This window comes from Chiroxiphia lanceolata, chromosome 3 (assembly GCF_009829145.1).
Source record: "Chiroxiphia lanceolata isolate bChiLan1 chromosome 3, bChiLan1.pri, whole genome shotgun sequence".
NCBI lineage: Eukaryota > Metazoa > Chordata > Aves > Passeriformes > Pipridae > Chiroxiphia > Chiroxiphia lanceolata.
The window spans coordinates 63,672,928-63,692,063 of NC_045639.1; the positions used below are offsets into that span (position 1 = coordinate 63,672,928).

The 19,136-nt window shown below is 35.9% G+C and overlaps 1 protein-coding gene across 2 annotated transcripts in view; it reads right to left on the reverse strand.

The window, feature by feature from the left end:
• NKAIN2 (sodium/potassium transporting ATPase interacting 2) overlaps nt 1-19,136 on the reverse strand; it is a 545,346-nt gene that overhangs the window by 251,309 nt on the left and 274,901 nt on the right. For both annotated transcript variants that reach the window (XR_004355980.1, XM_032682422.1), the window contains exon 3: nt 1,826-1,906. Coding sequence is in view for 1 of the 2 variants with exons in the window: in XM_032682422.1 (XP_032538313.1) it covers nt 1,826-1,906 (81 nt within the window). In the remaining variant the exon portion in view is untranslated. The remainder of the gene's footprint in view (nt 1-1,825; nt 1,907-19,136) is intronic.

Genomic DNA, 19,136 nt, shown 5'->3' on the forward strand with positions numbered 1-19,136 from the left:
CTTTTTTAGAATAGATCTCTACCTATTTCTTGAATCCATTTTGTAGGAACTTTTCCTTTGCTTTCTCTTTTTATCAATTCTGTTGCTCTGAAAGCCAGTTGAAGTGTAAGGAATATACTCTACTGGGTATTTCAAGGAAAATCATATCACTGGAACAAATAGTACCTCTAAAGACCAAATAAAAAAATTAACTGCATTCAAGCATAGGCCTGAACTCTATGGTTGGTTGGGAAAACTCTAGATGACACATCCCTAGACTTCAGAAAAAAAATCAGTTCAAGGTTTAGGTACCGTTTGTAGCCCATTTGTATTCCAAATAGCACTTACTAGTGTTTTTAAGCTGTTTTTATACCCATTAAGACACAGTACTCAAACAGCTGCCTCTATTTTCTCCATTCTTTTCCATCCCCTTTCACTTCCCCAGACAAGATAAGCATCCCAACATTTACAACTGTAGGAATGCAGGTGGTTGAAACAAGTGGGTGGAAAGAGGGCGGATTGGATTGAGTATAATTGTACAACAGGTGCTGAGTTTGTTATATACATTAGTTCACTTAGCAATAAAGAAGGTATTTTAACCAAAAAAAAAAGATAGGCAAGTTCTTTTATTTACTATGTTTTTTGCCAAGCTTCTAATGAGATTGAAGATATAAAACCCAGAAAGTGTAATGTTTTACCTGCAGAAAATTACTCTACACTCTCAGGAAATGAAATTCTGATCCTTTTTGAAGTCAGTATCTTTTGAAGAAACAGAATACATGGGGATGAAATACCCTTGTCTCCAGTAGCTTTTTTACATTGGGGGTGATTTGAAACAAAATACAGGTAAGGAAGTATCTTTGCCCCATTTATTCTTCCTATAATTGTGTTTAACTTTCTGTATCATAAGATATCAGTAACTCACAAAGGATCAGAGAATTACATCTTTAATTTACAGTTGGGCTAAACTCCCTATTAAAAATGTCAGTCAAGAATGGAATGTGATCTGTTTGACACATGAGATTCTCCTTGATGGTCAGTTCATAGCACTGTGAGCATAATCCAGCACTGGCAACAATATTTAGAAGTGTATTATTCTAAAAAAATAATTTGTTGCCACTGCTAATCTTTTATCCCACAGATTGCCAGCTTTCTGGGAACACCTTAGAAAGTAGAAGTTTTGGGTTGAAATGTTGGATTGAGCCATTACCAACTGCCACTTTACGTGTTATCACTTGCAGTGTCAATAAAACCCTGTAAATATGTAATTCTTGGGAAAATATATTTTTCCTATGGATTTTTACTGTGTATAAGTGTTCAAGCATAACATTACTACCATAAGCACAAACTTAAAAATCACTGCTGTAGCCAAAAGCCAATCTTTTCTGGCATCTCCATTTACAACTTGATTTAATGAAAGACCCCTTCTTTTGTAATTGTTATGCTATGATGTAAGAACCCTGAATCGAATCCAACTAAGTAACAGCAAGCTATATGGTACAATAAATATTTGTTTACCCCTGAGATGGCAATGTTTTGTATTCATGAGAGCATTAATTAATGTCTCTCACAGGGGTGAAATTTGCACTGCAAGACTACTGAGAGGGGCAAAAAGAAGTCATTTTCTTTTAAAACATATTTACTATTTTTGTGGGCATCAGAATGCATATGCTCATTACTTTCTAGTTTAAAAATTTCTAACACTCCAGAATATTCCAAATTTCCATCATACTACTACACTCCTTCTGATAACACAAAAAGGATGAGTAAAACAGAGCACAGTCTGTTGTTGACTGGGGCATGTTAACAAAGTGCTGATGGCTTGAATTATCCAATGGTAAATTACCTTTGAAAGGTCCCCAGCCTCCAAATAGAAGCAGATAACAAACACGTTCCACGTAACCCAAAGAACCAGCCAGACAGCATACTGTAGGGAGGAAGAGAGAAACACTGCATTAACAATTCCACTATCAACTGAATTAAACTGAGTTCATTAGACCACTAGTTCAGCCCAAGACAAAACCAGACTATAAAAATGGTGCATATGGATAAAAATGTTGTACGTAAAATAGAACCATGAGTAAATTCTTCCCTTTCCCAGACACAGTTTAGGGTGACCTAGTGAGTACTTAATCAGACCAGAAAATCTATCTCAGAAAACAGTGGATAGATCTTACATTTGATTTGAGACTACTCTGTATCTCTTATTTTTGTTCCAATGGGGAATACTACAATACAGAGACACATAATCTTAATTATACATTAGAAGTGCAAAGCTGTTTATTCAAATGGTTATTCAAATATAACTTACTAAATAACAGTCTAATTGAATTAGGCACTGGATTCTGCAACACTTCAGGTTTAGTCTCAACAAACCAAACATATATATAACCTGAAGAAAATAAATCTCTCTATATATAGGTTATTTTGCAGCATTTCTACAGAATATGGAGGGATTCGGTCCTGACAGTTGCCTCTATCAATATATTTTGTGACTTTCCAAAGCATAGTTCATAATTATTCAACACCCTCAAGGAGCAGGCTGCATTTTAAACTGTTAATTTCTTGGGGAGTGTGGGTGGGGGGGGGTTGGCTGGTTTGTTTGTTTTGTTTTAGAGCATATAGGAGAAGGATGCATGCTTAAGCAATATATATTCATTGGTAGTTGTAAAATTTCTTATTCATGTATCTGATGAATAATGGAGTACATGTTTTCTATCCTTCTGTCCACTATTTTGCTTCTGTTTTGTATTCGTAAGACCTTATGTGCTAGGACTGGAATCTACATTCCCCTGCTATAATGCTAGAGAATTTCATATAATAAAGTTTGACCTGCTATTGCTACTCTTATCTAATGTTTGTACTTGAGAACTTCCCTTGACAAATTAGTCTGTCATCTAATAAACTTTAGGATCTACAAATGTTTTTCTAATGGCTGTTGTAGCTATCCTCTAGTTCTTCACAATTCAATTCTGCACATTTTCTAATTTCATTCCACATGGCATTGTGTATGTGTGAAATACGAGTGATAGGACACTATTCCCCCTCTGTAATAGATAAGAGCTATTTTCTCCTTTTATAACACCACCCCATTTCTCTAAAGTATTTACAGACTTATTCTTCATGTCTTATATTTTTTTCTTCAAACTATACTGATTAAACCTCGATAAACTACATTTCCAAATCAGGAAACGCTATTTTCTGCACACCTCCGTGGCCACATTCTGAATAAGCAGACAATATTTTGGACTTTATACTATCCATCCCCCACAAAAGAAATACACGACAAACTATTGTTTGTCATGAATGACAATCTCATTCTCTAAATTCAGTAACAACTGATGTAGAATTCTTCTTGCATTTCTCTTGCAAGTGCTGTTTTGTATCACATTGTCTATCACTGAATATGCCATTTTCTCATTAATCTTCTAGATACTGTGAAAATAATATAATTCTGTCCTTTCTCAGGATCTAAAGTGAGATTATACCCAATATGACTAAAATTTAGATCTAATTTCTTATTTTTATAGATAACAAAATAATTGCCAGCTGGCCTAGCTATTAAATAGACCATGTACAGATTTATAAAGAATTATGATAAATATTGTTTTGGTTTAATGAAGGCTAACACAGCTTTAAAGGCTAGAATTGATTTATACAGAAGTAATTTCAGGTAATTTAAAGCATACAGATTACATATACTTTATAGGTCAACTCTTTTTGGTCACAGATGATAGATTTATTTAGGTCAGGAGGGACCCTCTGGAGGTCACCTGGTCCAATCTCTGTTTAAAACATGACTGGCATGGATCAGATTTTGCAGGGATTTTCCAGGGATGGCCTCAGTAATCCATGAGTGCAGGATCCTAATAAAACCTTAGAAAATAGGAACTTAGTTCAGATGCACGGTACTAATAACACCAAGGTTGTGGGTTTGATCCCCTTATGGGCCATTTACTTAAGAGTTGGACTTCATGATCTTTGTGGGTCCCTTCCAGCACAGAATACTCTGTGAAATCTGTGAAACGCATTCAATATTTTTTAACCCAACTCTGAGACATTAAGTATATTGAGCATGTCATTTTCCTGTAGCTCGCTCACAGTACACCCAGCTTCACATGTAACATGGAGCTTTATAAATACAAGACAAGAGAAGAAAACATTAATTTAGATTCAATAACCTTAATTTGGCATTTTTTCTGCATTTTCTGCAGCATTTTAACTTACTGGTTTTTACCAATTATTTTAATACTGCAATGTTATATATTCTGATGGAGTTAATACAAGTAGTCCTTCTGACATGTGGATTTCTTATAGTGAAAATTCTAAATACTGCATTTAGACTGGTTTCTAAAAAAAATGAGACTGAAAAAGTAGTATTTATGTGCAATGTCTGTTCCCTTGAAAGATCTTTTGTGTTTCAGAACAATTTTAAGCAAACTAGACAAAACCATAGAAGATCTGAGGATATTTTTTAACAAATTTCAGTAAAAGAGGACTACAAATGGGAATAGACACTCTCTTAAATCCTTATACACAGAAAGACTTACAAGATCATCATCTACCAGTCAACATGAAGGGAAAAAATTAGGGAGAGAGACACTGGAAACTAGGTTTCATTAGATCGGCTGTTCATGGCGCAACTTGTCACATTGCATGTAAGCGACAGCTGGTTAAAAAGTTCATCATGCACAGCACATTCAACAGAACACTCCAAGGTACATGGGACCTGCTTGTCCCAGCAGAGAACCTTATTATGTGAAGAAGCAAAACTTTTCTTTTCCACTGTCTAGTCTATCACCAAAAAATGACAAGTTTATCTTCCATTTAGATACACCCTTTAACGAGCATCTGTTCATACTGAACTACAGATAAGGTTAAAAATTTCTTGTAAAAGTACGCTTTAAACTGCTTCCTTTTGAACATTATATTAAGTATTTGTTGCCCGAATGCCATGGATAAACACTAAGTTTAGTTGTCTTGAAATACAAGGATGTTTCTGTTTCCCACTGCTTCTTATTTCTGATGCTTCAGATCTAGCACATCTCTTATCTCACATGCAGTCATAAATGCCTCTTGTTGTCTATGTGCTTCAGCAAATTGTTGCAGAAATTCAGCTCTGAAGATCTGTGACAATGAACAAATCCCTCTGGCACTCTCTTATATGTGTCTAATTAGAAACATTTTATAAGAGTTCTTCAAAGGGCTATAGTTGTATTTTTTCTTATATGTGGGAGTTCAAGACAGCTGCATTATCTGACAAAAGCCACCACAATGCTACAGCAGTCACATGTCAACAAGACAAGGACTTTGATAAATACACATTGACCAAGCAGGAGATACTGACAGGAAGCACAACAATGACAATGCAGTTTATTATTTTTATGGAGCTCCACACTGGAAAGAGGTATAATTGGAAGGTTAAGACTGAATGTTTGAATACTTACTATCTGGAAAACTTTTAGCCAATCACTAAAAGTTCCTTTTATTTGTAAAACAAATTATATTGATACAGCTCTTACATGTTATAATATGCTTACAATTCTTGAAGTAAACATGAATTTATAACCCTCTGCAAAAAATTTGAAAAGAATTAGCTATCTTATGATCTATTGATACATGTTTGAAAATTTGCTATGAATCATCATAAGCGAATGGAAAACTGAAATATTGAAATACTGTTTCCAGAAATAAGAATCCATACATTCTTCTTTACACTTCTGTCAAAGCTGGCTAGGTAACATTATCTACATTTTACTAACAGGGAAACTGAAGGTCAAAGAAATTAAATCACTAGATTTAATTCCTCAGCTGAACAGAAAAATGATTACAAGGGCACAAGAATCAAAGTTTCAGGTAGACCTATAAACCTGGTCACCAGAGCTCACATCTAATACTCTTGTAACTCTTTGCTTGAAGGAGAAACATGTCACATACCTTTCAAGTATAAATAGTGAGCAAATCTGAAAGCTCTGAGCATTTTAAATTCAAGCATTTTTTTTCCACAGAACTTTACACGACATTTCTCTTGCTCCCAAATTCTTTTCTGATATGTGAGTCAGTTACAAACACATTTGACTGAGGGATACAAGGGTTCCAAAGGGGAATCAGAAGCAAAATTCTCACCCAGTAGAGATACAGTTACTGAATGTGTGAGAACCAGATGTTTTAAACAGAACTGCTGCTCTCAGCAACCTAACACAAAGAACAATCATGCTCTGCTTTTAATGATCCAGATGAAAGTCTTCCCTGCCCAGCAGTTACCTACAGGCCTCAATGAAAGAGAGCTCAGGGCCAAAACCAGTAGTCTTGACAACAAATTATATTCCTCGAAGTAGAGTTTTGTGCAACCAGTTCAACTTCAATAAATGTTCATTCACTTTTCCTCAGTGTACTGGGAAGTTTTTGCAGAATGACATAATTATCTGGATTTTTTTCATTTGGTTGTCACAGCATAGAGGTTGCACTAGTTTTGCTTGTCTGGATTCTTCATATCATTAGGACTTAGATATTTCTTGCAGTCTTTTATTTCTTTTTATTTATTTTTAATTAATCATGTCTATAGTATCAGAGCACTGTCCATCTTGTGAGTTTCTGTTTCTAAGCAAATATGAATTGATTTTGTAGCATCCATTTTGAGTTGTTGGAGTTTTCTGTCTCAGATTGCAATGACATTCTAATTTTCTGCTTGTCTTTACTAGTGAATTTTTTAACCCATTAGCATTTTGAATCCATGGCTCTTCAGTCTTTCATTAGTCACAAATTTATATATATTTTTTCTCCTTCTCTTTGTTCCCTCAGATAAAAAAATTCTGTCTGATATTTTACTTCCTTGTTACAGTTTAATAATTAGTGTCCTCTGCCAAGACTGACTGAAAGCTGCTGAACTGTCAAATGCATCAGAACTGGTCACTACCAAACAGAAGATTACTGTTGTGATAGTTTTTTACTCTTGAGCAATCACTGCTTTCAGATACAGAGCAAGTGTTGCTTAAAATTTCTTTCCAGAGGTTTCCATATACCCAATGGCTGTGTACAAACTTTCAAACTCCTTGAGCTCACTTATAAGTCCTGATTTTATATAGGAGTTTATTAACTCTATTTTCCCCTTAATTTCTGTGAGAAGGATTCATAAGCATAAAAGACAAGAAGAAAGCTGAGGCACATTCAGCTCAGGTTGAAACTGGATGAAGTAACAGCCCAGAGCCCAGTATAATGCTATGATGTACAATCACCAGTCATTGTACTCATAGCCATGGAGTTATAGCTTGGGTGGGACTCACTGGGTTTCTTCTTTCATTTGGCTTCTTCTGTTTTGTTTCCATTTTCTTGTGTGCCAGAATTATACTGGGTACAGAAAGCACAAGCACAGATTTCCTTCTGAATACATGGCATCAGCTCCTTTTGCATAAAAGAAGCTGAATTTCTACAGAGAACATTACTGTCAGAGAAATATCCATCTGCCCACAATTAGATGTCTGCAATGCAGATGTCCTCCTCTGAGCAGCATCTAGATTCCCATTATAGTCAATTGAGAGGAAAGGCACTTTAAGGGTTCAGTTCATCTCTCAGTGTTCTGACACAGATCACTCTATCATCGCTGTTTGGAAAGCCAAACTTCTCAAAGGCAAAATTCCCAGTGTTAGAGAGCCTACTAAAAATATTTTACTGGGGACATAAAAAATAAGATAGTAACACTGCACTGTGTGGATATGCACTCCTTTTTCTCCACATTAAAAAAAATAAAAAAGAAAAAGAAAAAAAAAGAACTAAGCAATGTCAACATCACAAGGGTAAAATATCACCAATGGACTGCTGAAGAGACAACTACTGTCTCTTGTATCCTATACTTACTGATGGTCCATTAATGCTTGAGGTTGAATCATTAATTTCTTCATTTCCTGTTTCTTGGATTCACAGCTCTTTAGGTTTCAGTGGAAAAGACTGAGAGAAGTGCTTTTTCGTATTGCATCACTTTCATTTGTTTTTCAGCTTCTGTATCAGTGTCCAACTGTACCAGTGAAAATATTACCCTAAAAACTAAATGACAAACCTCCCAGGAAGAACTCAGGAGACATATCCATCCATTCATACAGCTTTCATAAGAAAGATACACTAAATTTTCTCAGTGCAGTCACTCTATTCCTACAAATAATAATTTCTTTCCATATGAAGCTATAAGGGTGAATGACCAAAATATAAAATTAAGCACACAGAAATACGTAACTTACACTGTAGCATTGTAGCATTGTTCAGTCAATCTACTATGTTACACTAGGGAGCTACAAACACTCTAGATCCCCAAACAAAAATATCCTGTAACCGAGGATTTACTTTAAAAAAAAGTTTTCTTTAAACAGATAATATTTCTGCCATTTTTACAAATGGGGAGCAGACAAATTTTCTTCTTGTTATCTCAAATTCTTTTCTTCTTGGCTTATTTTATCTCAAATTCTTTTCTTCGTGGTTTGTTTTGGTTAGGGCTTTTTTAGTTTGATTTTTTTTGGTTTCTGTTTGTTTGTTTGTTTTGTTGGGGTTTTTTGTTTGTTTTGGTTTTTTTTGTTGTTTTTTTTTTTTTTTAGGTTTCTTCTGCATCCATGTGTTACAGTTCTTGGCCTTTGTAAAAAAAGTGTATTTTATGTACTAAACAAAGTAAGGAAAGGTAGAGATTTTAACAGGATATATTTATTTTATCTTTTTGACATAGCAGTAGAGATTTGGCTACAGTTGTCATTCAATTCCTGTATTTCTTTTGATCACATCTTTGTTGTGAAACATTTATCAGCAGGAAGCAACTTCAAATATCTGAATACTCAATGTGCTGCAACACTGTACATATGGAAACAGCTGCAGACACATGCATATACATGCATATATTAACAGATGGACTGATATTTTTCCTCTTGTGTTACTTTCATCCTTTTTTAGTATTCTTTCTTTTGTTTGGGGAAGAGATTATAAAGTCTCTCAAAATAGAAATTACTAATTAAATGGAAGTAGCAGGAAAATGATATGCAGATAATTCTCACATAAGTAGAGCTCAAAAGTCTTTATACTAGAATTCTTATAATAGCTCTATATTTCAAGACATAACTTGAGCTGGTCAGGCAATAGTGAACCTTAAAATAGTGCTGTTTTGATCCTTCTGTAACCTTTCTGCTTCAATTCCAACATTAAGCTACCAGGATCTACCTCAAGAAGTACTAGCACTAGAAATCAATGCTGTTCAGGATCTAAAAACTTGAACTAATGGTTTGGAAATTACATTATTTTTTACCAGTTCTAATCAGCTGTTAAATTCATATTAAAGCTGGCATAGGAAAAAAAAAAGAAAGATACAAATCAAAATTGTGTGATTTTGGACGTCATTTGGTTCTCCAATTCAAGAGCTAGAAATATTTTGAAAGAACTTTTTCAAACCCTGCCTTCTAGAACACTCTTAAGATACTAAGCATTTCAAGCCCTGGTTTTTCTCAGAGTGAGTACATAGTGATCAGTGTAGAAATTACATTCACAGGAATTCAAGTTGTCTTCTATGGATATTTTTTCTAACAAATCTTACGGAAAACTGCAGGAATTATTGACGTAAAATTTCTCTGAGAACATTTTACCAATTAATTAGCAATGAAAAAGAAACATGACAAAGATCACTCAATACGATAAGCTGCTTTCTCCAAGGATTCACTGAGAGTGAATATTACTATGGAATAATTACATTGCAAAAAAAAAAAATCCCACATATTTAAGACAAAAATGATAGGTGGAAGAATGGTTTTGTAGACAGTCTGCCTCAATTGTTAAGAAATATTTGAAAACATGCTCGAGAAGATCATGTAATTGCTTTTCTGAAGAATATGTGAATAGCCCTTTACCAAGAAATAGTGTTGCTTGTTCCCTGCCATTGCCCAGTCCAGGGACCACTCTACCAAGAGGGTCTGCTGATGGTACCAGTTCAACAAGCCACACTGACTGTCCGACCCCTCCCCAAGTGCAGCAGGGCTTCTCCATGTGGGCTCCATGCTGTGTTGACTCTGCCATATGCTTGCATTTTACCCAGGGTAAACCAGGCTCACCAGCTGGGGACCACTTCTCTAGGTTCTTTTCAACCTCAGGCAGTCCTAGGAGGAACCTACACCTTCTGCCAAGTGATCAGACCTCAGTGGGAACACTGGCACTCCCTCCCGCTTGAACTGGACAATGTGGAGCCAGGAAGGCAAGGTGTTTTTTGTCAGCTAAAATAAACATAAGACATATATCCTCACTGTAATCTAATGAGAAGAGATTCTCACTGGAAAAGCTGTGGGAAGCTGTAATCTGCTTCAGACATCAGCAACTGGTGGAGCTAGACATGTATTGACTGTTTCCTTGGTGTCTCTGTCTTTTTTAGAAACAGACAAAAAGAAAAATCTTTTATTATAATTCAGTCATTGAACAGTTTATTTTAATGGAGTTTTTAGCAGCTGTTCCCATTTAAATTCCCTATTAAAAATATAAATAAGGACAATCAGAATTCTTTCAGTGTTCATTTTTAACAGAATGCAAAAAATAAAATCAATAGCTACTGTTGCTAGGAACAGAAGTCTACTGACATTTATCTAGATTCTTTTATTGATGCCTCAGTATTCGAGTGCCAACTACAACTATTTATAAAGGGAATCTATCTCCCTCAGTGAATATACCAAAATTCTTGCTAAAACTAAGCCATTTATAATAAGATCTTTTTGATAAATTGAGAGGTTTGTATTCAGCTTTCCAGGTATTGTTTTCTTCCCTCCATATTCTTTGACTTAATGCCTTAGTAGCGAAAGTCATGAGGAGCCTGGCTGTTGAGTTCACAGGGCTTTGAGTGTGGTCCCTGGTGTTCATATTCCAAAAGCGATTTAATTTTAACTAAACATGTATTTGTAATGAGAAAAATGCTTTCTTCCCTCTCTCTGAACTGTTTTTTAAAGCTCAAATTTTAAGAAGTCCCTAAGATCACTCCAAAAGTTTAGGAAAAAATTGGGAGTTGACTAAGATACTAGCAGTGTTTGTCTTTCATAGTTGCAGAACAGAGCACACAGACCTTCAGCCACTGGCTGGACGCTCTGTTTTGGGAGGTCAATAGCTGTTTTGAAAGTACCAGGTAACTGCAAAGGTCACTTCCCATTCTCTGGAAATAAGAAACAAACAGAAATTGGATCTGCAGAGTGTTCTCCTTTAAAAGGAACCTCAACTAACACAGCCATTTAGAGCAACCATACTATGGAGCCAGACTGAATTTTGTTTAGGAGGCTAAGGTAGCTGGAGTGGATGGAGCCAAATTCTAGAGGCATAAAATCTAGCCTCATGGAACTATGTGGTGAGTACAGGGTTAGATGCAACTTCCTTGTGTAGGGGGTGCATACCTGTGAGATCTTCATTGTGCCCACATGCACAGGACTGACTCACTGAGTGAGGCCAATGAGCCACAGGGAGGGGAGAGAGGAAGACAAAGAACACCCTTTCACTTCCATTATTTCCTTCTAGTAAATCTGATAGGCAAGACTGCCTGATTTGGCAAGATCAGTATGTTTTAATACAATATGGGGTTTTTTCAGTCTTTTTCAATCCTGAAAGTGTTGAATTAGATAAAAAAGAAATCTGAAGCTATAGCAAAAAAATAAATGTAAATACTTAAACATGACTTTCTAAAAGAGCATAAAGTGCAAAATGGAATTAATTTTCTAATGTCTTCAGGGAGATTTAAGACTGTGTTTGTCTAAAAAACATTCATTTCATGCTGAAACCAGAGTGCATATATTCAAAGGAAGTAATATTTTAAAAATATTTTCTTCATGTATCATTCAATCAATATCTGATTTTTCTCATATCACCATAACACATTACACTTTGCTCATTGGATGAATTACAGCCTTCTTCAGGAAGGTTTACACCTGAATTTGCGTGCAAGTTTTACTCTGCATTGTTCAGGAAACAAAGAAAAACCCTTCTCTTAGAGTGTCTTAGGGAAACTACCTTTTCCTTTGTTTTCAAAAGGCATCAAAAAACATTAGCTAGGAATATTCCATGCCTTACATTTTTCCAGTTCTGAAAAGAAACCAGAGATGTAATCAGACAATGTTGTGGCCCAGGCCTCTTAACATATATAGATTGACCAAATTCTATTTCCCTAAATGTGATACAATCAAAGAATAGCTTAATGTTCCTTATTCATGCCTTTGAGGTTTTTTCTTTCATGACGTAACCTTCAAATCCTTCTTTTTTGGCAAAATTATGGTAATGAATGTATTTTATTTTCTTTCTCTGAAAGTACCTGTTGCTTCTCTCCTCTGCATATCTCAAATACACTAAGAAATGCTTTCATTGTCCTTTCTCTGGAACTCCTGTTTGCATCTCAGTTTTGGATGAGAACATGTGCCTGTTTTGGACTGGGAAAGGTTATTGTTACTATTTCCTTTACTATTAACCTTCTCATCCCAAGTATCTTCTAGGTCAAGCATTCTCAAAAAATTCCTTATAATTTTTAAACAAACCAGGAGAAATTTTCAAACACCACCCAGGACTAAGGGTGGCATCTCTGTAACTACAGATGCAAAAAACTCGGGACATTTAATCGTTAAGACATCACTGACTGGGAAGCCTGCCACCAACATCCACACTTGATGCACGTACATTGTCTTTTGGCTCTCTACAGCTATGCCCATCTGCTTCAGTGGCATGGTGCCTGCTTATCAGCTAAGTTGGACAGTTTCAGTATGCAGAGGTGCCAAAAAAAGGTTTTACATGGGTAGCCTGTATAACCACAAAAGTGCCATCTCTTTTGTAGGAAGAAATGCTAGAGCTGAGATACTAATAGACTATATCTTTGTGCATTTTTAGTTTTTTTCACGCACTGAAGAAGCATCTTGCCATAACCATTTTAACATCTCTTTTACAAAGAAAGATATGGTACTAAATGGAAAGAAGGCAGTATCTAAAGATAAGACTCTCATAAACAAAACCATCATGAGATAAAATAAGAGTATGGCAGGTTAGGAGCGTAGTTTAAGTATTGTGCACCATACACCGCTAATTCAAAGAAAAAAAAAAGGCAAAAAACCCAACCCCACCCCAGTTTACACATTTTGAAACAAGGAATGCTTTACAAATGAAGGAATTGGATCACATTGAGAGACAAGCAAATTATTTATTATATGACAACATAAAGCTGAGGTAGTCTAGATAACCCTAATTTGTCCTAAAGAGATGGCACACCATTCTGACAGAAATTTAAACATTTGGTGGTTTTCTTTTAGGATTATTGTTCAGTGTTCATATTATTTCAAGCTAAGGCTAGACTTCATATTCTTTTTAGAGCAATTCTAACTCAGCAAACTGAAATCTAAAGAGATTATTTAAGCTCAAATTAAACAAATCTTTAAAAAAAATTCTTGAGAAATACAGGATGAGGGAATTAAACTGCCTTTAAGTGTTCAAGATGCATAAAAACTTGTCATGTATCATTAATACAATCAATTACAGCATAATTTCTGATGTAAGAACAGTAGGAGATAGAGCAAATAAAGTCAAGAAAATCAACGATGGGTCCAAAAGCTGCCATGAAACCTCAGATTACACAACTTTGCTTTCCTTTGAGAGGGATATTTGGTAATAGGATTTTCAGGGTTTTCTCCCAACCCAGCTTTTCCTCTGATTTCTTGATTCTTACAGACCTTTCTTGGCATTATGACCCTATGCACAGCTCAGATGGAAAAGCATACACACTCAGTGTAACACAGACCCTTTCCTGGCACTTTTCATAAAAAATAAAAATAGCAGGTTGTTGAAAGGATGATAGCTCAACAAACTATAAGGAGGTAAGAAAGGTCAACAGTGAGGGAATAAACAGCTGATACTTGAAATGAGGTGGGAATATATCCAGATGTCAAGATGGCATTTGATGACATTAATATTGAAAGGCACAGTAGCTTCCATATTGTGGCAGGAGAGCCATGTGACTTTCATTGGAACAACCTAACTTGCCATGCAAAATCTGAGCACCACTGAGCCAAGAAGCTTCGCCAGTGCCCCCACCACTGCCATATCAGAGAGACTGTGATGACAGTTTTATGACAGGAGACAACAGCATGACAGACTGATAAATTTGCTTGGAAAATCATTGGGTTTTTTAAGAGACCATACTAAATTATTCCAAATTCTGAAAGGTATAATGAAAATTGAACTGCTCTCCAGTTTCATTTCACAGTGCCAGATCAAGTGCATACTCCTCCTGGTATGTGGAAATAAGTACTGAAACATCCAGTAGGAAAATACTGTCATTTTTTAATTGCTGCTGCCTTAAAATCAACAGGATAACTTTGTGACCATTGAAAAATTTTGTATCTATGCAAGCTAAAGTCATGCTTATATTTCATGTTTGAATTAAATTAGAATATGATGCTGGTCTGATTGCTTGAATGCTTCAAAAATACATTCCTGTCCAAGCACAATAATGTACTCCATGCAAAGACAAAAGAAATAAAAATCAAATAAAAAGAACATGTTTCCAAGCATCCAAAGGCAATTTAAATACAGTACTGGAAAATGTAAAAAAGTGTGAATGAAAAGTTATCCATGTTAAGTTATACCAACATCCAATTTTTTTCATGCATCACAACAGAGGTTTCTGCTGTTCAATATTTCTTTTTACCTTCATCATCCAGTCCAGACTTGTGCCTTATTTACTGAATATCATCCAAATTGACTTGTTTGCTGGATTTTCTTAGGCTAGCTGACTTACTGCAGCTTCTGAGTACATCTTAAGCATGAATTACCTTCCTAAACCCCTGGCTGGGCAAAGTAATAGTTATTAGTCCCATGTTAAAGATGAAAAATTTCTGCTGCAAATGAGTCTGAGGTGCTGAAGGTAACCACATTATTCACTACCAGTATGAGAAAATCATGTTGTGCACTAATAAGGAGATGCTCATTTTGATCACGCAATTAAAGACTGTAGCATAATTCAAAAACACAGGTGGCTAAATAAAGGTCACAGAGGCAGCCTCAATTCTGGAACTTTCTTAGTCTCAGATGCTCCATTTGCAGCTTTAATAGACTGTTGTTCAAGTGCATGTAAAAGTGTGTGTAGGCATTTTCGCAACTTATTCTGTGAATAGTAGGTGCTACACAGTCAGATAGCCACAGTTAATAAGGTGTGATGAGAAGTGTCCTCCACATGAGCTCATAATAGCAGAAGAATAACGCTCTTTTAGCTTCTAGATAAGTCTTCTATTAATACATATTTATGTTGTTTAAAGGAAACATTGAAAACAAAAACAAATTCGAAAACGCTGTTACACAGAGGTGTTGATCTACACGTGAGCCATGAGAGCCTCTCAGCCTCTCAAAACAGAGCTGTGCCAATCAAGGCAACAAAATGACAAAAGGCAACAGCCCACCACCCATAACTATATGGGTAGAGGCTTCTGTGCTCTTCCTTCCTCTCTTTCCCCACAAAGAATGGTGACTTCCTTCCTCTCCTCCACATCATGGCGCAAAGAAAGAATAGTGCCTTTTGTTCTCCATCCCACACAGGTGCCAGTTGCCTAAGCCAAGACAGACAAGCAGAGTAGGGGCCCGCGCAACCCTCAGGGTTCATCCCTCTGTTCAGCAGGAGCAGATCCTGCTCCTTCAGCACTGTGGCTCAGCTGTGGGGCGGATGGCTGCACGCTGGCTCTCTTGCCTAGAGTTTGTTGCCATCCCCTAATTTGAAATCCTCGCCCATTCAAACAAAAGTAGATGAATTTGCAATGGGGACAAATGACAGCCTGAAATGATGCCCTGTGGTATCTCTTCCTTCTTTCTTTCTATGTCAAATGTCACACTGACTTTGCAAAAAAGAATTATTAGAATGCATTAGTATAATGGCTGTCAAAAACAGACAAAAAATACCCTGTTGATTTTTTTGTTAGTTTTTAATTCCATTGATCTAGATGATCACAAAGACTTTAATTGTACTGAATTGCTTTAATTGTAAAATAATAAATAGACTTAAGCAAAACTTTACTTAGAAAGGCTTAACTGTACCCCACTCATAAAAGTGGTCCTGTAACAGAAAATGCTAGACAACTTTACGTATAAACAGTGATTGCCAAACCTGACAATGACTACGTAAATCATTAAACAGACCCAGTAATTTCTTTTTCCCCATCCTGCTTTAGAACTTCAGATGTTGAGTAAATGCACTGCTGGGACTTCAGTAATATTCAGCAGACATGTCCCCATTCTTTAATGATACTTCAAAAGAAATAGAGTCCTATAGAAAAACTCTGCTGTCCTTTTGTCTACAAAAAATTTCAATAGGTTAACCAAATCTTTCTGCTCTTTTTCTGCTCATCTCTCCTCATGTTAGATATTCCTTTGCCCTCATTTCTACATTACATGTATCCCATAGCATTAGTAATACAGAGAACAAACAGGAGAATTTCCAAAGCAAAGTGGATAAGAAAGATAGGAGTATTAATACTGCAAAGAGATATAAAGTCTCAAAACAGAAAGGAGCAAGTGAAAGGTTAAGTAAATAAGATAATGTTCAAATACATAAGCCACACAGAGTATGGTCACATCTTTAAGGCATAAAAAATGTAATTTCACTGCCAGAAGAAAAAGAGAATTCTAAAATGTAGACAGGATCTGTGACTCACATAAGAACTTGAGAACAAAAGCCAGGAAGATAAATATAAAACTCCAAAACTCCAAGGGGAAAAAAAGAAAAAAAAAAAAGAGAGAAAAAAATGTCAGAGTGCCATTAGCAGGTCAGTAGTGATCAGCAAGAAATTGGAACTGGAGAATTAAGAAAACTTCCATAGCAGTTGGATTCTGTCCCAGAACACTAATGAAATGGCAAGAAAGATAAAAGAACAATTAGCTTATGTTTGCAATCTCAGCTACAGGACCATGCTTCCATAGAAAAGCAATGCAAGTAACTGCAAAGCAATTTGGCATTATAATGAAAAGATGGAAATCTAGAACACACATAGACTTGTCATATACATCTAGCTACAAAATTAGAAAACTCTCCCCTACCAGACAGAATTAGTCCAAAAGAATCAGTAAATCTTGGCTGAGCAGTATAAGTATGGATTTATCTCAAAACTTAGGTAAATGCTCACTGTGTTAATTAGGTTTTGGAGCAGATTTAGACCTAGAAAGAGGGAAATTCTTACAAATCTCTGTCCTTTCCCATTAGTAAACACTAGCTTGTCCCAACCAACCTGAGACAACATTCACCTGGAGGTGAATGGATGGGGAGAAAAGGATAGTGCACCTGGTACTCTGCCCAACTCCCAACACTTGCAATGTCTTTGGCTGAATTAATTCCGTGGCAACGTTGTCTACTCCCAGTTTAAGTGAGAACCTACTGTCTTGATGACATTCCCATGGCACTCATATTTGAACAAAATGCTGCAGAAAGCAGATGAAACATCATAAGAGGCTGATGTGTGGCCTCACATTCCCTATTTAATTCAGAGTTGTTATTTCAAGTGTGTTGAAACTTTTGCCTGTTGAACATGTATTGGGAAGCAATGAAGTGGATCTTTTTCTAGTTATCCCATGGGATGTACTTGCAGAACATTAAAACTAATAAATGGTAAGTCTTAGAAAAGGTCTCAAGTGAAGATCGCAGATGCAATCCTCTAACTCTCACTGGAGAGAGTACTGGTCTGTACAATTGTTTTGATTCAGCAGGGATTTCCATCTTAATACCTTATTTTGTCGTGGAAACTGAAAGGTCACTGAATATATAAACCTGCAGAAATTAGGCCTTAAAAAGCCTCCAGTGCAACATTTTTATTGATGAAACAAAGATAAGGGAACATCTGCCTAACTACAGGAAAATCCTGAATCTTTATCTTAAGAAATATGTTAGTCCTCTGAATTCTTGACTCTGGCATGAATTGTAGTGTTAAGAATTCTTCCTCAAAACGATATGTAGCCAGCATGTATAAATCACTGATATGACAGATTGAGTGAGAATATCTGTTTAGTGCAGCAAGTCTGTAGCTCCTTTCCATATGCCTTTTGATACCCAACCTATTCTAAACTTTGTGGATTTGACATAGCAATAAAGAAATCCCAGGAATTCAATGGAAGGAGACAAAGTGCTGTCCAGCAAATTTTATATGATTACTTTCCTCCCTTTGCTTTCTACATGTTAGAAAGCAATTAAGAAATGGACCCTAAACTGGGTAGGTAAAATATAGTGTATCTGGGACACAGAAATATAATTAATAGAATGTTGTAAGATTTAGAATTACAGATAATATTCAAATTTTATATTAATTCTTAGGAATTAGAAAGAAGAAAAAAATGCTTGGGTTCATTTAGTTTCACAACTGGAAGATGCCAAGACTATTAAACACATAGCTATATTTTGAAAGATATATCACAAGGATTGTGGCACTTCCACAGACAGACGTTTATCAAAGAACAGTTCTAGGAAAACCAGTCTTCATTTGGAAATAGCTATGATATCCATTGTACTTAAAAATGGTAGTTAATCCAGAAGAAGACTGCTCAGGGAGAGGTAAAACTTCTCCAAGCAATGTGGAGTAGACCTGCTCTAACTCTTTTAGTAACAGACACCTGACAGGAACCTACAATGTGATATAAATAACATTTTCTGATTCTTGAACAAGAAGATGAGATGTCTGTAGAAGATCAGTTGTCCGAGTGCTTAAAATGCTCTTATTTAAGGTTAACCACCCTGGATCTGGAAAAGATCATTCCTATTACAGGACAAATGCTACGGAAGGCAATTTATGGATGCACGGGAGTCTTATGCCTTTAAATTTTGAGGATTTGAAACCAGAGCTTAAAAGTCTGAGGTAAAACAAAAAAAAATTTGTTGCAAATAGAAAAATAATGAATAACACAAAAGAACATGTTGGAGATTTTATTCCAGTGTAAAAAAAGCACGTTTCTATTCTTGCTTTTTGCATATTATCCTCAAGTGGGAGAGCTGCACAACAAACTTAGAAGCCTCCAGATAAAAAGGAATGCTGTTTTACTCAAAGAGCCCCCACTATGATGACATTTTAAGCTGTGATCAGCGTTTTCTAGCCAGAAGAACAAACTTCAAAATGTTAATAAATTCTAAATGTGCATAGAGATCTGTAAGAATAAAAGGAGAAAAA